The 19,254-nt window shown below is 43.8% G+C and overlaps 1 protein-coding gene across 4 annotated transcripts in view; it reads right to left on the reverse strand.

The window, feature by feature from the left end:
• usp48 (ubiquitin specific peptidase 48) overlaps positions 1-19,254 on the reverse strand; it is a 28,225-nt gene that overhangs the window by 4,128 nt on the left and 4,843 nt on the right. For 2 of the 4 annotated variants that reach the window (XM_031730464.2, XM_039612221.1), the window contains 17 exons: positions 18,922-19,030; positions 18,623-18,756; positions 16,991-17,076; positions 16,333-16,512; positions 13,646-13,783; positions 13,376-13,525; positions 9,933-10,133; positions 9,396-9,507; positions 9,164-9,306; positions 8,376-8,450; positions 8,124-8,248; positions 6,447-6,569; positions 6,266-6,327; positions 6,010-6,120; positions 5,492-5,622; positions 984-1,090; positions 786-893 (listed from right to left, as the gene is read on the reverse strand). In XM_031730464.2, the coding sequence (XP_031586324.1) occupies positions 786-893; positions 984-1,090; positions 5,492-5,622; positions 6,010-6,120; positions 6,266-6,327; positions 6,447-6,569; positions 8,124-8,248; positions 8,376-8,450; positions 9,164-9,306; positions 9,396-9,507; positions 9,933-10,133; positions 13,376-13,525; positions 13,646-13,783; positions 16,333-16,512; positions 16,991-17,076; positions 18,623-18,756; positions 18,922-19,030 (2,095 nt within the window). Of the gene's footprint in view, positions 1-785; positions 894-983; positions 1,091-5,491; positions 5,623-5,688; positions 5,886-6,009; positions 6,121-6,265; positions 6,328-6,446; positions 6,570-8,123; positions 8,249-8,375; positions 8,451-9,163; positions 9,307-9,395; positions 9,508-9,932; positions 10,134-13,375; positions 13,526-13,645; positions 13,784-16,332; positions 16,513-16,990; positions 17,077-18,622; positions 18,757-18,921; positions 19,031-19,254 lie in introns of those variants that run through there. The other 2 variants (XM_031730465.2, XM_031730466.2) reach the window with 2 other exon arrangements.

The following is a 19,254-nucleotide window of genomic DNA, read 5'->3' on the forward strand; positions in this document are numbered from 1 at the left end:
AACAGGAAAAGGGGCACAAAGACATACTTTTCTTTCTTATTCTCATTTAAAATACGTAGCTTTTAATAAATAATTATCTGAATCTTACACCCAAAGTTTTAATCTGATGTAACATGTATAGAAGTCCATTACTGTATATAGTAACTGTTAAGTCTAATATACCCTAGTAAGCTATAGTACTTTTTCCTTTGGGAAGGTACCATCTGTGCAGTCTGCAATTCTGTTGAAGAAAGATGTTGAATCTATTTAATTATTCTTGAAAAATAATTTATTTCTGTGCATTTTTTTTCACCCTGCATCAAATTAAAGTTGATTACATCGATTAAGCATCATGAGGTGGAGGGTGGGGGGTGGTTCCCTTTTTTTTTTTTGCTGGGAGTTTGCAACCCTATTAGTTAGGTTGCTTAATATTTCTGCTAAGTACTCTTTAAAATACCAGAATAGGGAGGATGGAGCAGGTTTAAGTTTATTAGATTGATCAGTGTTGCTGAACTATGAAATATTTTGGGTGCAGTGTATTTTTTACATACAGGTATAACAGAATAGCTTTAGTGTTGTTGTTTATTTAAACTTGAGTATGAACTTATACAAAATGCAGCAAGATATTAAAAAAAAAAACAGTTTTACTGATTAAAAAAAAAAAACACACTATATCGGATTCATATCGGTATCGGCAGATATCCAAATTTATGATATCGGTATCGGACATAAAAAAGTGGTATCGTGCCATCTCTAATAATTACTGAGACCTTTCTCTTGCAAACGCGCGGTGCTTGTGTGGTTACCTGGCTGAAGTCGGGGTCCTTCTCACCATCCAGTTTGGGATGTTCTTCCTTCTCCTCCTCTGCTTCAGAGCTGCTGACACTCAGCTCTGGTGCAGCCTCCTTCATCATCTATGCACAGTTAAATAAATGTAACAGAAGACGCTGTTAGACACAGTCAGCGCAGCAGCTGTGAAAATGTTTGAGCTAAAAGGTCTTTACTCTTTTGTCTTCAATAACTTTGCGTATATAGATGGTGGCTTGGGTATACTCTCTGAGGTCCCTCTGCTGCTGGAAAAGGAAGCTCTCTCTGCATTCCCAACACAGATCTGGACACATAAACACATCCATTTGAAATAAATCAAGGACAAAAACCAGAACATCACTGATGAAGTATCTGATCAGGCTCACAGGTGAACTGTGCCTGTGAACCAATCAATGTGACCTTCAGCACAGTTTGGGTGAAGACCCGTTAGCAGTTCACTAAAATCCGACCAATAGTGTGCAGTGTTGGGTAAGTTACTTTAAATTAGTAACTTAGTTACATTACTAGTTACTTCTCTAAAAAAGTAACTCAGTTACTTCAAGTTACTCGTTACTTTCAGAGTAACTAGTTACTAGGGAAAGTAACTTTGGTTTTACTCAGACTTCTCTTGTTAATGTGTTGCTTCCGTAACTGGATACCCAGCCAGACTGCCAGTCTTCTAGCTTGCTTACTTGCCACAAGTGCACTGTGCCACCTACCAACAGAAAGGAAAAAATAATGCGCACATTTCCACGAGAGAAATCCCACGCCTGGACCGTCGTTGACCGCCGCCATGATTCTAGCCTGCTTTTTACATCCAACACAAAAACTGCAGTCGTGGTGCTTTTGATTGTACTCAGAACTTGGAAATTCTGCCTTCTGAATAGGAAGATGTAGGTAACACCAGACTGCAGATGAGCTGCATACAGAGTTGGACTGGGACAAAACAATCGTCCCGGCATTTTGACTAGAGACCGCCCACCATTATAGGAAAAATCATAAAGACTTTGAATGAAAATAAACACTGTTGTGACAGTGATGTACACTGTTCTGATGGTATATATGTATCAATCTATCAATCGTTTGTTGTAAGACTCAGATAATTATTTATTAAAAGTGAGACATTTTAAATGAGAATAATAAAGAAAAGTATTTCTTTGTGCCCACCTTTCTCTGTTAATGCCCTACATGGCCCCCTGGCATCACTTTGCTAGACCCGCCCCTGCACAGTTACCAGCTGTCAGCTACGTAGAAAAGGATCCTGGTGTTATTTGTCTCTCAGAAACAGTTCATAACTTCAACTCATCCATGTCACCTAAAAGGTAAACCTGTTTCTCCATCACCTGTTCAGCTCTGATGATCCAGTAAGGACATCTCCTGGTTTCATCTGCATGTTTCCCTCTCACCAGATAACCAAACCGATATCATGACCAGCAGCTTTACAGCTGTGGCTCCAGCAAACATCAGCTGATACTAGAAATTAATATTAAATACATTCTAACAACAGCTGATCAAGCTTAAACGTGCTGCTGTTGTTTAACGCGACATCCGCTGGTTTCCTCTTTCTGGCGCAAAGTGGGCGATAAACAAACAAGAGAGAAAAGCCGATCAGCTGATCATTGATCAGTTTCATCATTAGGGTTGCCAACTGTCCCTTGAAAAACGGAATCGTCCCGTATTTAGAAACAAAAGTACACGTCCCGTATTGAGCTGAAAAGGGACGCACTTTGTCCCGTAATACAGTGAGAATCAAAAGTAGTCTATAACTTTTAATGGAATTAACGCTTTGTTTGAAAACATAATTCCCAGCCCCTCTCCTGCTTTGTGACCAATGAGCTGGGTATGACAATTCAGATTACCGCTTATCTCATTGGTCGAGGAAAGGTCGCTTACGGAGAAAATACCGGAAGACAACAGATGACCACAAGAAGCATGGCCAAATGGGAAACAAACGCCGACACTGCGGTGCAAGTCTCAGACGACAGTACACCTAAAGCTGGGCATACACTGCGATTTCTTCAGTCGCATTATTCAGCTCCTGCTCAAACTGCACGATCGACTCGCAGGGGTTATAAGTTCGTAGGTCACGATGCAGGTCTCACACTATACGGCCCGATGCTCTGATGCAACCTGAGCGCTCACACTGTGCCTCCATAAAATGAAGGTTATAACAGAAATTCTGTCGCTCGCTCTCCCTCTCTCTCTTTCACTCACACACACACACACACGCCACCACCATCAACCTTGCTAAAGTGCTAATGAAAAACATTGATCAGGCAGCTGTGATTGAGCAACAATGTAAATCCAACTATTTTCACGGTTGTTGTGGTCGTGATAATTTTGTGAGGCCACATCGAAAAGGCTCGGATGAGCTTTCCAAAGTTCTACAAGTTGTGCCTCCATCGCTTGTGTCCAGATCACACGCTGCACAGCCGTGCTGCTCCGTCTTTTTCACCGACGTTTACGTGTTTGCGCGTGCGCAGTGTGAGTGGCTGCGGTGACAGCCTCATGAGCGATTGATGATCGGGGCTGGTCGTGAGGTGTTAATCGCTTCTCGTTACCCCATGTATACTACACGATGCACGACGCACGATGAAGGCCAAACTCGGGCCGATCACCAAATCGGTCGCACGACTCAAAAATCGGCTCAAAACGGGCCAAAAATCGCACAGTGTAAGCCCAGCATTAGACCAGCAATGTTTGTTCTCCTCAGAGAAAGAAAAAAAAGGCTGCAAAAGTACTGGGAGGAATGGGAAAAGGAAAACACCTGGCTGGAAAAGTGCACTGCACTGTGTGCCGGCGCACTTTTTCCATAGGCATGCTTCTAATGGTGGCACATGAAGAACATGAGGGGCGTGAAAGCTCGGGGAACCCTTAACCAGTTTTTTGTCCACCAGGCCACGGCAGAAGCAGATATGGTCTGTAAACACTGGTTTGTTTTTTTTAAACCCTCTGGTTAAGGTTAATATGGGCATGTGCAGTGAATATCAGCGCTATGTGGCCAGAAGTGTGATAATATAATTTATTTTGCGTAATAAACAACTGCAAGGATAGATGATTACAACAAATAGATGACTAATACATAAAAGTAATACATAGATGAATAATGATGATGAGTTATGATGCGTAATCATGGGAACAAGCGGGTTTACAAACGGCAGCAGCTGATTAGCATTAGAAAAGCTGAAATAATACCTCAACTGAAGCCAATTGTACTAAAAGCACTATATGTGCACTGTTACAAGAATGTGTTTCGTTCTATTGTTTTCTATTAATTTATAATTTTAAGTTAAGCAGGACAGAGTTTTTTTAAAGAAAGATTTACTTATATTCTCAAAAGTTAAGCATGACAGGCTTCTGTTTAAGAAAGAGACCTGTTTTATTGTGTTAATGTTGTCATTATGAGCTAAAGATAAATGGCTAAATGATCATTTGTTTCCCATGTGTTCATATCACAAAGAATATGCATCTACTTAAATCAACTTCAAGTCAAATGGTTAAAAAAATAATTTCACACACAAAAAGAAAAGAGCTACAAAATTCACCACACTGGGAAGGGTGAAGATCACTGGGTCGCCCGGCCCTGGCCACCAGGTGTCCCTTCTTATTTATTTTTCAGGGAGTTGGCAACCCTATTCGTGATTGAAGTAGAAACAGGAGAGAATGAGAGAAGAAGAGGCAGCTGTGCAGCTTCAGCTTTGTACGTTTTTCACTGTAGCTGAAGTCCGGGACAAACTGTTCCTTTTCACCTCAGTACGAAACGCGAAATATTTTCTCTGAATACAAGACGATTCTGTTTTTTACTGGACGGTTGGAAACTCTAATAATTAACCTTATGAACAAAATAAAGTTCAACATCAGTAACATAGCACCCACACAGCTGTATAGAAACTCCGTCATGCTAGCTAGCACGCAGTACGAAAAAGTCAGCATACCGAAAATAAACTCCACCTAAACTTGGTTTATATCTGACCCAGACAGACTGCAGGTCATAACTTCTTACCTGAAGTTCAGTTCACCTGACACTCGGACCGGCGGCCGCTTCGGGTCTCTCCTCTTGCCTCCCTTTTCCTTCATCCACCTGCTGGCCTCCACCACTTGCTAATGTTATTGAATCTGTGGAAGCTCGCGATAATCCCCACACCGAAGTAACGAGTAACGAGCCTATCTAAATCCCAGTAACGAGTAACGCGTTCCTGGTTTTGGCATAATAACTAGTTACCGTGCTCGTTACCACAATAATAACGTAGTTACTGTAACGCGTTACTTAATAACGCGTTACACTGATAGTGTGTGAGTCGTGATTCCTGGACAGACAGACAACCATGAGTGCTCATTGGTCCTTTAGCTGAATGAGCTGGTTAAACTGTTCCTGTATTATAGCCTGCCCTGCATATTTAAGGTGCTGTTTAATGAACCACACAGGGGGCTGATCCCACATGTGAGGTGTACTGTCTGTACATCAAACTACCTCAGTGATCTCACTTTCATGCAGGTTTTTGTGACCTAATAAAACATGATATCATGTGATAACTTGGATGAAGATCTGGCGTCTGGAGTAACGTATCCACGGTTTGTGAAAACCTCAGATGTTTGTCCACATGCAGTATCCACAGCTCTATATTACAATGATTATAAAAATTACAGTGGAATTTAATTCTTCTCTTCAATTTGCTCGACCCTTAACCCGACTTTGGACTTTTACCGGGCTGAGTGGTGTACTGGGTGGTGGAGCCACTTGGTGTAGTCCGTTTCAAGCAGTGGATGGAGATTGGCTGGTCAACGATGAAGAGTCTGCTGATCACATCCCATTCGTTTGGCCACAGCAGAGCTACACTGTGCAAAACAACCAACAAAATTATTTTTGTCAACACACCATCAAAAATAAAGATCATGAGCTCCAGACTGACTCCAGCTTTCCAACAGCTGAAGAATAGCAGCAGGGTAAAACCTGAGCCATTAATCAAACATTATGATTCGTTTACTGCATGTTGACTTTTAATTGGCCATCCTGCAGAGAGAATCTGCAACGTCTTTGATCTCGACTGCCAACAAAATGCTCATCGTGTGGAGCTCATGGACGTTTCCAAACAGAAAAACTGTTGGGATTTTAAAACATTTTACAAGGCAGGTCATGTAATGAACACCTGTAAAAACGACACACACAACCCAAATTTAAGAGTAAGACATGGGTTAACTTTGGGACATGTAGGCAGAACTCACTGTTGTGCCTCTCCGTTAATCAGCGAGTCGTAGGTGAACATGAAGCCTCCGTGTGGACAGAGCAGCAACGTGTTGCTTACATTGGACACGGGGGAGGATTTTGTAGGTCTCCTGTGTAAAACACACAGAAGAGAGAAAAACAGACGTGAAGTAAAAGTGAAACTGGAGAATGGCAAGGATTCAAAATCAGTTCTGAATGGTGCATACAGTCAAACTGTATTATCATATAATCACTTTACTGTCAAAACAAACATACCTGATGAATTTTCTCCACTCATCCACAAAAAACAGAGGGACTATATAAAGCACATCTGTGCCCTGGGTACACAAACCAGAAAACAATGTCTGTATTTACCTTCTGTCATCATCATTCAAACAGTATTACTGATATGAAGAGAGTACGGTGTCGAGTACGCGGTGCTCGGCTCTGTGCTTACCTGAGGCCACTTGGTGAGCGCTGGTCGATTTTTCTCATGGAAGAGGTTGAGCAGTTGGTTCTTCTGGTCTAGGGCCATCATCTTACTGACTGCCTCATTGTCCTTTTCCTCCTGCTCCATCGTCTGGAGAAAACACATGTTTCAGTTCTACAGCTGACCAAATGGCACATCTACCAACTACCAGCGCCTGGTAATGGTGAAGAGGTCCATGTTCATTTGTAGGGGTGGGTTAAAAATTTTTTATTTCAGTTTGAATAAAGTGATAAAGATTCATTAAATGCTCAATCGATTATTAAATATAAATGTATTTTGCCAGAATCTCAGCTTAAAGCTCACAAAACTATTTTCGCAACCACCAAACAGCTAAAACAGTAAATGAGAGCAGGAACACGGGTTCCACACAAAGACGTAAACACAGAGCGTGGATCGTCCACAGACACGCCGTCGGGCTGGAAGCCGACAGCTCACAGATTCTGATGCTGCAGGTTTCATCACTCTGACCAAGACTGACTGAACCAGCAGCAACAGAAGATCCAAACTACGCTTCAGGTTTGATAAACATCGTCATGAATTCCCTCTGACTTTAGCTGTCTTGTTTCCACCGTGATAAAAATCACACTTCCTGCACAGCTCTCTCTCTCTGTGCTCAGACACCAGTTTACCATCAAATCTCTGTTTTCTGCATTATTCGCTTGCTTATTACGCACCAGTCTGCCGTTTTGTTCAGCGCTGTCGGCTGCTGTTTTTCTTTTTTCTTTTCAAAAAAGACCTCTGACAGTAAAGCCTCATTTCTGCTGTTCAATACCAAAGAAATGTAAACTTTTTAAAATGATGCCAAATTAGAAAACTCTTAGCAGTGTCTCTAATCAAACCTCTGTAACTTTGCTCTGCTTCACTTCAGCAGCATCAGCTAATGTTCACATGTTGATTCCTGGTTTTCTTCTGGTTTTGATCGACTGCAGTAGCTCAATATTAAAAGATGACAGTTTGTCAGCTGTAGTTATTGTCAGAGGGACAAAATATTAATTTTCCAATATCATTATATGTATTGAATATATCCGTCCATTCTTTTCCAGGGGGCTGCTGGGGAGTCTATCCCAGCTGTCCTAGGGTGAGAGGCAGACCTTGGACAGGGCTAACACACAGAGACAGGAAACCAGTCGCACTCGCATTTAGAGTTACCACTTAACCTACCCTACTAACTCCACGTCTTTGGACTGTGGGAGGAAGCCGGAGCACCTGGAGAGAACCCACAGAGACACGGGGAGAACATGCAAACTCCACACAGAAAGTCTGATGGTGGAACTGAACTCAGGACCTTCTTGCTGTGAGGCAACAGTGCTAACCACTGTGCCACCGTGCTGCCGTAGTGAATATATATTGTATTGAATATAGAATACCAATACACTGGTGGAAACCATCAATATTTCTATGCATTAATCATGAAGGCTGTCCAGCTGATTTTAATTTAAGGGTCACATCAATCCCAATTTCATCTCAAGCTGTGTGGAGATGAAACCATTTCATTTACTGTAAACAAATGTTCATGTTTAATCTATACAACATGAACTGCGGCTGATCAAATTGTGATGCAGGCTTAAAGAAAATGTATTTCAAACATAATGTAGCTGTAGTGACGACACAGGGGATCAGTGTGATGCACTACTGTGGACTAACCAGGCACTGCTGACAGGGCTCTTGGTCCTTGGTAAATTCTGGGGCTTTGGGGAAGTATTCCCGAAACTTGGTCCAAACTTCAGGCGACACCAACTTCCGTTCAGTTTCCAGAATACTCAGACCACCTACACAGTAGGTGCATAAGAATTATATTAGGGATGTTAGCACAGCCATAACAGTGAATGTTGTTTTGTTTTTAAAGTGTTTAAAACATCTGCATATCTAATAATTACTACTGATGGTGGCAAATACCGTGACTGCAGACGATATCTTCATTAAAAGTCTTCATCTCATCCTCAGTGCACTCTGACAGCTCTGAGCTGAACTCTGCAAACAAACAGTTGATGTTCATATCCAAAACCATGGTCGCTTGCATTCAACAAGTATGCAGATGCCAAACATGGCTACACATGTAAAGCATGACTGGTGCACAGACATAGTCACTGGACACTTTGCTGGTTACAATAAAAGCTTCTCTTTTTCTGAAATACTGGGAACAGCGTGGCTAGCCCCTGCGAACATGTCATTCTGATGTTTGGTTTGCACTTCAGCGGGTTGTCTTGGCCACGTCTACATGGCTAAATCCACGAGTGTCTGCCAAGGAATTGGCTGATTACACATTTGTGTCAACAAGCAGCTGAACAGATGTACCTAATAAAATGGCCTTTGAGTATATTCAAGAGTCTGTCATGAACAAAAATCTATGGATTTTATTGGCTTTTCTGGCCATTTGAAAAAGATCCATTTTATGAACAAGCAAATTAAACCCCATTTACAGAACGCCTAAACAATCCTGGGGAGTTCTCTTTGGGGAAGATCAAAACAAAAACAGGACAAGCATTAGCATCAGAATCAGGTCAAAATCAATACTTATTATATTATTATTATGAGGAATATTATGTGCAGCAAATCTGCAAATGATGACTGAGTGAAACGCAGTAAATATCTTATTATTTTCAGTTTGGCTGACAGGTACAAAAACACAATAATGGAAGTGGAGGACACAGAAGAAAAAATACAATTGTAAGGATTATTAGAACCTTTACTGTTGTTGGTGTGTGGTCCCTGTCCATTGGTCTGGCTGTTGTTGTGTGTGGTTTCATGTTCATCCTCCTCCAGCTGTTCCAAAGCCAGTTGCCTCCAGCTCCGCAGAGAGGCTTTGCCTACCCAGAAGCCTGCACCACTGATACACAGTGCAATAAAATATACTTTTATATGGACTTAAGTCAAGACATTGATTCGCCAACCTACACTTAGCCAGAGTGTGCTTACCTGAACGTGCGCTTTACCAGGTTTGAGATTTCCTTGTAATCTTCACTGAGCTGGTTCTTCAGCCGAAGCACTCTGCACCGTTGGCTAACACACTCTCTGCACAAAGACGACTCTAAACAAACACACAAAGTCACCTATACTGTTGTACAGAACATACAATATAGACAGAGGTAATCTGTAGTATTTTCATATTCTAGTATACTCGTGAGGTTACGGACCTCTCTGCAATAACAAACTTTTTTAAACAAATGTTAGCAGTTTGCTGCTTTCCCAGGCACACCCTATCAAAAACTGTTTAAACACATGTAATAAGTGAATCTGACAGGTGTCTGCACTAGACATCCTTAACAGTGGCAAATGTGTTGCAATGACACGGTTTGTGCTGAAACAAGATCATTTTGTCATTTTGAGTATAATTTGAAACTCTTAGTTCACTTTTCATTAGTCTGAGATGTTTAAAAATGACAGTGATGGATGTGTAACTTGAAGAAATGAAACTATGACGGGTGCAGGAGCTCATGATTTGAAAAGTCTAACCATTCAGTCTTGGCCCTCCACCATAGCGTTCATAGAGGAGTTGTGCAGCTTGCATGGAAACCTTCCTGGTGTCTCCCACTTTGTCTGGGTGAAGTTTGTCATGAGAACACAAGAAGCGGGAGCTGTCAATTTCTTTAGTGGCAGTGGAGTCATCAAGCCACTTCTTAAGCCAGTCAAGGGGGATAAACTCATACGGCTCGCCTGTACACAGAGAAAGCAGAGGAACACACCCATAAGGAGAAAAATTCAGGCTTCTATTGTGGTAACAACAGGTTCCCTGTACCTTATCCCAGACATACATGTGTTAACATTATCATGTTACACATGCAAAAATTACTCTTTCAGTTTCGCAAAAAAACAAAACCAAAAACCGACAGGTTCAGGGGACAGTGCCAGGGAAGGCTGGCTGACACCCATCATGCTATGCCTTCCCATTTCAGTAGCTGCTGAGGCCTAGAGTGTGTGTGTGTGTGTGTGTGTGTGTGTGTGTGGTGCAGAGCTGAACTTGCAGCTGTGAAAGCTCACCAGGGATCACCTCTGCAAATAAATGATCACTGGCCTGTAAACCTGACTGTATGTGTGTGATGCTGGGGTCCCAGAACACATGTTTGTCTTAGTGGTGCCAAAACCCAGGCAGGCATGTGGGAACACAGCCTGCACAGCCAGTCCTATTACTGGTGCAGACGGTGGTGGAACTAGCAACGTTGCAGCAAGAGCAAGTGGTGATGGGGCAGGTGCAAATGGAGAAGCTGCAAGACCAGGCTGAATCCTAGACGCAGTTTCTGCAGAGGCTAGCTGCTTGGTCTGCGTCCTCACTGGCACCGTTGCTGCTCCCCCTGGCTCCGGTGGGACTCTCTACTGGATCAGGGAAGGGGGGGACCCCCAGGCGTTCTTGGAGGTTTGTCGAGTCACGGTGGAGGTGTGTTAGTGGCCCGAAGTGGAGTGAGTCGGCTCTCAGTCTATCCACAGCGGCGAAAGCCAGCTTCTAGGACATCCAATGGGCAATAGTGGATTGGCTGTGGCTTTTCCCAGAGGACCACCACTGATGCTTCCGGAAGGAGCTAATGTGGCCGGAGGAACAGGCCTATTCCAGGTGGCTGCACGACTTGGCAAGCTAGGCAGTTGGACTCTGCTTGAGCAGTTCGTGGAGGGGCTCCTGGCAGACACATTGGAGTGCGTCCACTGACGTCGACCAGCCAACTGGAACATCGTGGTAACGGGCGAGAGAATCTGTTATGGCCACAACAGGTGGCAGGACATTGTCAGGATCTGGTGCCAAGGAGGCGGCTCTGGGAGATAACACCACTGCGGTCACCACTGCCTGCACAGAATACCCCTTCTCTCTCTGCTGTTTCTTCATTGGTCTCAGCGGCTTCAGACACTGGACCCCACTCACCGGGAGCTGCACGTACATCGGGGAAGGAGTGTCGGAGGTGCAGGCACCAGGAGACGTTCGAAAACAGTACAAAGGGATGGAGGTGGGGGAGGTGTTCTGTTTTGCCAGCCCTCCAAAACCCTCCCTTTGTCTGTGAGAACAAATGGACCATATGGGATATGACAAAACTCTGGACCTTTCAGGTCGGCCCTCTTAAAGAGATACTGAGTGAGCAGGGCATATCGTTCCCTGCACACTAACTGAGCTGTATGAATTACTAGGCATTAAATCTGTTTGGGCCAACGTCTACCACCCTCAGACCAATGGGCTGGTGGAGCGTCTGAATAAGACTTTAGAATCCATGAAGTTCATTCACGAGGATGAACGCAATTGGAATCACTGGTTAGGCCCTCTGTTGTTTGCAGTGCAGGAGGTGCCCCAGGCCTCCATGGAATTTTCTCCCTTTGAGTTGCTGTTCATCAGAAAGCTGGAGTGTTGTACCTAATTAAAAAAAAAGTGGGGGGAAGGTCCAAGCCCAGCTAAGAATGAATGAAAGACAAAGTACTCTATTACTCCCTTTTTCGACCTCAAAGTTACTCGCCGTGTGACGAGTTGGTACAGTCGGGCAGGGGAGGTATACACAAGTATATCAACTCAACCTCCTTCAAGCATGGAGAGTGGCTGAAACCATTTCTCTGGTGAGCCTGGTTAAGGAGAGAGATGAGCTGGAGCCGGAGGTGCCAATTTCCACCATTACCTCCTCCCACAGATAAATTATTCAGAAGGAATTAGCTGAAATGCTGAAGATAGGAGTGAGTGGAGTGGAGTCCCTGAGGCAGGCGGGGCTCACCAGCAACCCGAAGAAGTTTTGGAGTTGAATGGAAGGAGGTACGGTATCTGGGGTAACCACTTGGGAGGCATGCAGTTGCACCCACAGGTGTGAAAACAACAACTGTCGCATCCTGCCCATGTCACAAGACCTAAAAAGAGGTGAGACGGTTCCTGGCTGATTACTACTGCCGATTCGTGCTGAACTTCACGGACCACACCAGCCCCCAGTCTCACCCGAAAGGATGCTACAGATCTGCTCCAGTGGACAGAGCAGTGCCAGGTGGCATTCGTGCAGGGGAAGAAGGCTCTCTGTGGGAAGCCCCTGCACCACACTCCTAACGTTTCCTTCCCTTTTATTCTGCAGACTGACATCTCAAATAGAGTGCTGTAGGCAGTTTTGCTCCTGAGGGTGGGGAGGGGGCGGGACCGCCCGGTTAAATCAGCCAGAAGCTGTCAGAGTAGGAACCCTGGGACAGCACAGCTGAGAAGGAGTGCCTGGCAATCTGGTGGGTGGTTGACTCTGTTACTACCTCCCGGGCCACCCTTTCACACTCTGTTTGGATCACGGTCCGCTGCAATGGCTCCATCACATAAAGCATGCCAACGTCCGGACCACCCATTGCTATATCCCAAGACGTGTGCCTTAACAGTACAGGGAGGGGATCTGTTGTACTAATGACTGTGACATCAACAAATCACATCCTATTCGTGGCCTGACATGGCTGTGTTTGTGTGTGTGCGCACGCATAAAATGTGTGACATAAATAATAAATTAAATAATTATTCACACGTCACATGCACTGTGTAACACGAATGCAAAAATAATCAGGCAGTTCCACTGCCTTGGACTGCAGCTATCAATAGCAAAACCTTGTTCAGCAGCACAGCACAAGTTCTCCACCTGCTTGATTTTCTTTGTTGACCTTCTAGGCAATATACACAGAACATAAAGACTAATACTGACAGCTGCAGTCTAACACAGTAGAGCTGGAAAATGTCCAACAGTGACACCAGAGACTAAACGTGGTATGGAGTTTTTTGTGAATCCATCGTGTTGTTTCGGAAGATGAAGATGCTCGAGGAGCCAATAATATACCTGAACAGCCTGACGAAGTATAGATTACATTTGGGAAACAGCACATTGTGTGCATGTAAGAATACTTTGTAACAAACATGTGCACACTCTAAGTGTTTCTGTTAAGTGGACTGTGGATGATTAAGGCATGATTTTACCGACCGTCTCTTGCGGGTAAAAGCTTGTAGAGCTCCTTCACCTCTTCATGCTTAGCCTTGCCCTTATCCACACTCTGTTTTCTCATGTCAGTCATCTCACTGCACCATTCCTCAAACTTGTGGTTGTCTTGGTCTACCAACCTCTGAAGAAAGGCTGTTGGTCAGAAAAGAGAAAAGACAATCAGACATGCATCACACAGAGGTCTCCATTTGTTTTTACCTTTAACACAAACAGTTGTAGAGATCATCCAGAGTCAATTCAAAATCTACACACCTGGCACCTCCACATTAGTCCTGAAAGGACCTGAGTTTTCCTCCTGCTGGACCTTATACACCAGCATGTATGCATTTCTGGAGCAGTGATAGCCTTTACTGCACTTTGGTTTTTTTGTCTGGGATTTTACCGTCTCAGCTAGGAAACAAGTGGAATAAAGAAGAAAAACAACTATAAGAAAGTGTATACATCCCTCAGGTGGTAAAATTGACAACACATTTGCAAAACAAAACAAAACAAAAAACACTAAAAAAAAAACCTAGTACGCTGTTATTAGGAAACCCTTGTGTTTACATTTTTAATAGTAAAGAACATTATACACCCCTATGAGTGACAAATCTAGGGAACAGCTCACTCTGCATGGGCCCCCGCCCTGAAGCCAGGCCTGGGGTACCGGAAGGGAAGTGCCATGGGCCCGGCTGGGCGCAGTGCAAAGAAGGGACATGGGCCCACCCTCCTGTAAGCCCACCATAGCGGTCGGGTCCACAATGTGAATGGCATAGGCCAAGGGCAAAGACTCTGGCAGACTGATCACCAAGGTGGTTAGTGCCCGTCATGGTGCTAACCCCCAAACCAGATGGTGGAGGTGTACCAGTGGCTGAAGCAAAAACCCGGGTGTGGGAGGAGTTCACAGAGGGCATGGAAAAAGACTTTGACTGCCTTGAAGAGTTTCTGGGAAACCATCAGACCTGGGTGGTGATTTCCATCTTTAAGAAGGGGGACCAAAAGCTTCAACTATAGGGGGATCATACTCCTCAGCCCCCCCCGTGAAAGTCTATGGATGCTCAGGATGCTGGAAAGGAGAGTCCCTCCCTTAGTTGATATTATCTTCTGTTATCTTCCTGGTCACGGACACTGGACTAGGGTTGGGCGATATGTAAAAATTTTCCAACCGACATTTGTCAGTCCAATAATCGATGATGAGCGATGCATTCACGCATGCGCAGACTTTTTGAAGGGCGGAGCAATGTAATCATGCACGGACTGATTTGGGCATTTACAACATTAGGGCTGTCAGTGTTAATGCCGTCATCATGATTAAAATTTTTAACACACTTAACCCATCTGGAGCACAGAATGAACAAACTTTGGACAAACTGCCCGAAATGCGTTGACAGAGACATTTCAGGGGTTTTGATTTAGTCTGCGCTCCAGATGGGTTAATTATTAATCGCGTTAGTCGCGTTAATGCTGACAGCACTAAAAAAAAAAAAAAGAACAAAAAAAAGTTGGCCATTTGGGATGAAAGAGGTAAACCTAAGGATGTAACCAAAGCGGTGTGCCACTTGTGCAGACGTATAGTGTGAGCAAAGTACTCAAACACGACCAGCGTGCATGAGCATGCACGTGTCCACCATCCGGCTGAGTATGCGGCTATCAGCAGCTTCTGCAGCTCCGTCATTTGGGCGCACTCTGAGGAGGGGGCATTTGCTCGCAGATGAAAGAGGGTGCTGTTAAAACAGTGCTATTATTTTTTTTCTGTTGACTGCTTCTATTAGTTCCATCATTATTAGCAAACTTACTCATGGGCAAATAAATAAATAATTGCCTTTGTGAAAACGATCGCTGATGGGCTCAGCCCATCGTTGATAGTCGATATATTCGTCCAGTCGCCCAACCCTACACTGGACCAGCTCTTCACCCTCTCGAGGATACTTTAGGGTGCATGGGAATTTGGCCAACCAGTCTAGGTGTTTTGTGGATTTGGAGAAGGCTTTCAGCCTTGTCCCTCGGAGTGTCCTGTGGGAGGAGCTTCTGGAGCATAGAGTGTCTGGCCCGTTGCTTTGAACCAATTGATTCTTATACAACTGTTGCAAGAGCTTTGTCTGCATAGGGTTAGAGTTATATATGTTGGACTGGTTCCCAGTGGGTGGACTGCCCTTTGTCAAAGATTTTTTTCATAATGGCCTCTGGCTCGCACTGGAGCAGCTGGCAGCCGAGTGTGAAGCAGTGGGAATGAGAATCAGCACCTCCAAGACTGATGGAGGCTCATCAAAAGGGTGGAGTGCCCACTCTGTGTGAGAGATGAGTTGCTGCCCCAAGTGGAGGAGTTTAAGTATCGCGAGGTCTTGTTCACAAGTACAGGGAGAGAGGAGTGGGAGATCGACAGACGGATTGCAGTGATGCAGATGCTGTACTGGTTCGTCATGATAAAGAGAGAGCTGAGTGTAAAAGTAAAGCTCTCAATTTACCGGTCGATCTATGTCCCTACCCTCACCTATGGTCACAAGCTGTGGGTAGTGACTGAAAGAATTAAATGGATACAAAAAGCAGAAATGAGCTTCCTCTGAAGGGTGTCTGGCCTCTCCCTTAGTTTGGCCATCCAAAAGGCCTCAGAGTGGAGCAGCTACTGCTTCACGTCAAAAGGATGCCTCCTGGGTGAGGTGTTTCAGACATGTCCCACTGGGAGGAGACCATGGGCCACATCCAGGACTCGCCCTACGGCGAGAGAGATTATATCTCTCCGACTTACCGAGGAATGCCACGGTGCTCCCCCAGACAAGCTGGAGAAGGTGGCTAGGTCTGGGCTTCTCTGCCCAGACCCAGATAAGCAGAAGAAAATGGATGGATGGGAGAACATTATACATTAGAATAAATAATATTTGGCAACAATAACATAACGTTACATGGGGATTTCATAAAGGAACCACTGAAGTGTCCCCATTTCCATGCTACTTACTACTTACCAATGTCTTCCTCAATACCAAGCTGTAGCTTTTTGCCTTCCATCTTTTCAATTTCCTCATCGTTGAATTTGTACCAGTCGCCAGTACGAGCATCTTTCACGTGGGCAATGTAGTGGCCGGAGTAGGCACTGATTCCCCGATGAATCAGCACTGCGCTCAGTTCGTAGACACATTTCTCATCTGGAGAGACAAACAGACATAACATTATAAGTCATGTTATTGGGTAGTAAGACACTCCTCAACCATACATGAGATATAATCACTCAGACCAGATTCAGAGATGGTCTGTGCTGCATAGGGCCCCTTTAGTTTACCAGTGTCTACATACATAATGTATCTGGGGCCACTTCAGAGACAGGCTGCAAGTGAACTTTTTTACATGTCACTTTGTTAAAGTGCAACAAGTGGTACACAACAGATTATTCATTTATTTAGGTACCTCAAATACATAGGTGCAATCCACATTTGATCTATGGAGGCACGCTATAACTAGGTGTGAACTAATGTAGCTGTCAATGTGTAACTGAATCACTCAAGACACAGTTGCTTATCTATAAGCTGGACCACATTCCAGTTGTAAAGCTGCCAAAAGCTTGTGGAAACTGATTGTTGAATCAGTGTGGCTACTTTCTGTGGCCCACAGAGATACTGCTCATACCTTGCTTTTCTTCTAGGAAAGGCCCCATGTCCAACTGCTCTGGAAAGCTGATGAAAGAGTTGAGCTTCTTCTTGTGGCCTGTTTGTCTGGAGGAGAAAACACATGTCAGTAAATCCTCTGACCTCAAAGCAGAAGAAACCAATGACATAAATAGTTAAATTAATTAATTCCAGCTAGTTTCCTTAAAAAAAAAAAGTAACTTTAAGAGATTTTTTTAAAAATAAGATTCAATTTTAATACTGCTATGTATTTTTATTTAGACAGTATAAAAGGTGAACACAGCTGCTCCAGCATCATCCATTCGACTCTGAAGTCTGAAGATGAGTGAATGCCATCTTGGTTTAAAACTCAAAACAGATGTAACATGGGAGTTTGGGCCGGCCTGTGAAACTGTGTTAAGCATTTCATGGATAATCCTACTTTTTAAAGCATAATGTGATCAGGATCTACAAAACGCAAGTTTTCATTTGTTGTGATCCAGAATGAGTGAGCAGCACACAAACATTTTCCTCAGCCTTCTCTTTATAGACACTCTCTAAATCCTTATCAACTCAAAGCTTCAGATCACAGATCGCCTATGGGACTGAGTTATTTAGACTCCATGACCGTGCTTTTCTTTAGCCACTTCTTTGCTGCCATGGCGATATGTTTTGGGTCACTGTCATGCTGGCAGACCCACCTTTTCTGTTTTTTTCCACGACTCACCTTTAGTTTTCTGGACGAGGAAGGGGGTTCATGTCTAAGATCTTACAGTACAGAAGTCCGTCCACTGGGCCCTAATTACACTGGAGTCCTTCTATACCCTCAGCAGAAATACAGGCTCGGGGCATAATGTTTCCACCTCCTGTTTGTTGTTCTTTTGGTCATACTCAGCCGTTCGCTGCCTCCAAACACGCCAGGTCAAGTTAATGCCAAAGATTTTGCTTTTGATTTAACTGATCACAATAGTTTCAGTTTCAATAATTGCTTCCATGTCTTCTATGAATAACTTTAATGTTCAGTGGCGACACTGACACAGGCCTGTGCCTTCTTAAGCAGGGGAACACTGCAGGCGCTGCGAGATTTCAATCTATTATGGCAAAGGAAGCTACCAGTTGTATTCTTGGTGACTGTGGTCCCATTTGTCTTCAGATTATTAATTATCCATGTAGTTTGGGGGTGATTCTTGAATTAGTTCTTAAATGGTGTTGTTTATTTTTCCTACTCTATTTGAGCACTTAAACCTTTATATGGCATATCTCATTTACCCACTGACCCCACACACTGGGGCTCAGCCCAAGGATACTTTGGAGTCCATCCTTAATCCCAGCGAGGGACCACACCACTAACCTAGTAGATGATCTGCTCTACCTCCTGAGCCACAGCCAACCCTCCAACCCTGATTCACCTTTCATCCTGTAGATATGTGTGCTTTATACACAAAATGAGTTCAGATCAGGAGTATATCATTGAAACTGATCGACTGTTCTATTCTAGCTGGCTTATAGGAGATCAAGTACTTAATTCACTTAATGACATCCAAATCAATTGATTACTTTTATGTAATATTATTATTTAGTTGATATCCTGCCCCCATTTAAATGAAACCACCATAAAAATTAAAGATCAGAGAAATACAGAGTGATGGCTGACCTATCAAAGACAAAGCGCATGAGCTGCAAGTTGAGGGTTGGAGGAAGGCTGTGCAGCTTGATCCTTCGGGTGGCATTCTGCTTACTCTGACACGTCTCACAGAAGTAGCGGTTTTCCCCATCCAGCTTCTCCTCCTGCAAAGTGAGGTGCAAGGAAAATAAAGTCAGAACATTTAAAGGCAATTAAATTCAAACTGGACAGTTCTAATATTTGCTAATATGTGACTGACTTTGATTTTAAATAAACTAATGCAATAATGTCATCTGCAAACTGACTGACTGTAGCTGAATGACAGATACCTTTAAGAACTCGGTGACACACTCAGTGAGGTTCTTGTGGCCCTGGATGTTCAGCTCTAGCTCGTAAAACCGGGATGGAAGAGCAGATGATCGTCCACACTGGTTACACCTGATGAACAGCCAAAACAACAGCATTTCCACATCTCTGCTTTATGCACTCTCAAAAATGTCAGCTGGGTCATTTTTGCGATGACGGTGATTTTTAAAAGGTTTTTCAGCTTTTACCAGTTTTTTAAATACTTACTAAGCATCCCATTCTTCTTCAAACCAAAACCATAAAACTGCTGAGCACCTTTGAATGATTCATCTTGCAGTCCAAATGCTAACTCTGAT

This window comes from Oreochromis aureus, linkage group 5 (genome assembly GCF_013358895.1).
Source record: "Oreochromis aureus strain Israel breed Guangdong linkage group 5, ZZ_aureus, whole genome shotgun sequence".
Lineage (NCBI taxonomy): Eukaryota > Metazoa > Chordata > Actinopteri > Cichliformes > Cichlidae > Oreochromis > Oreochromis aureus.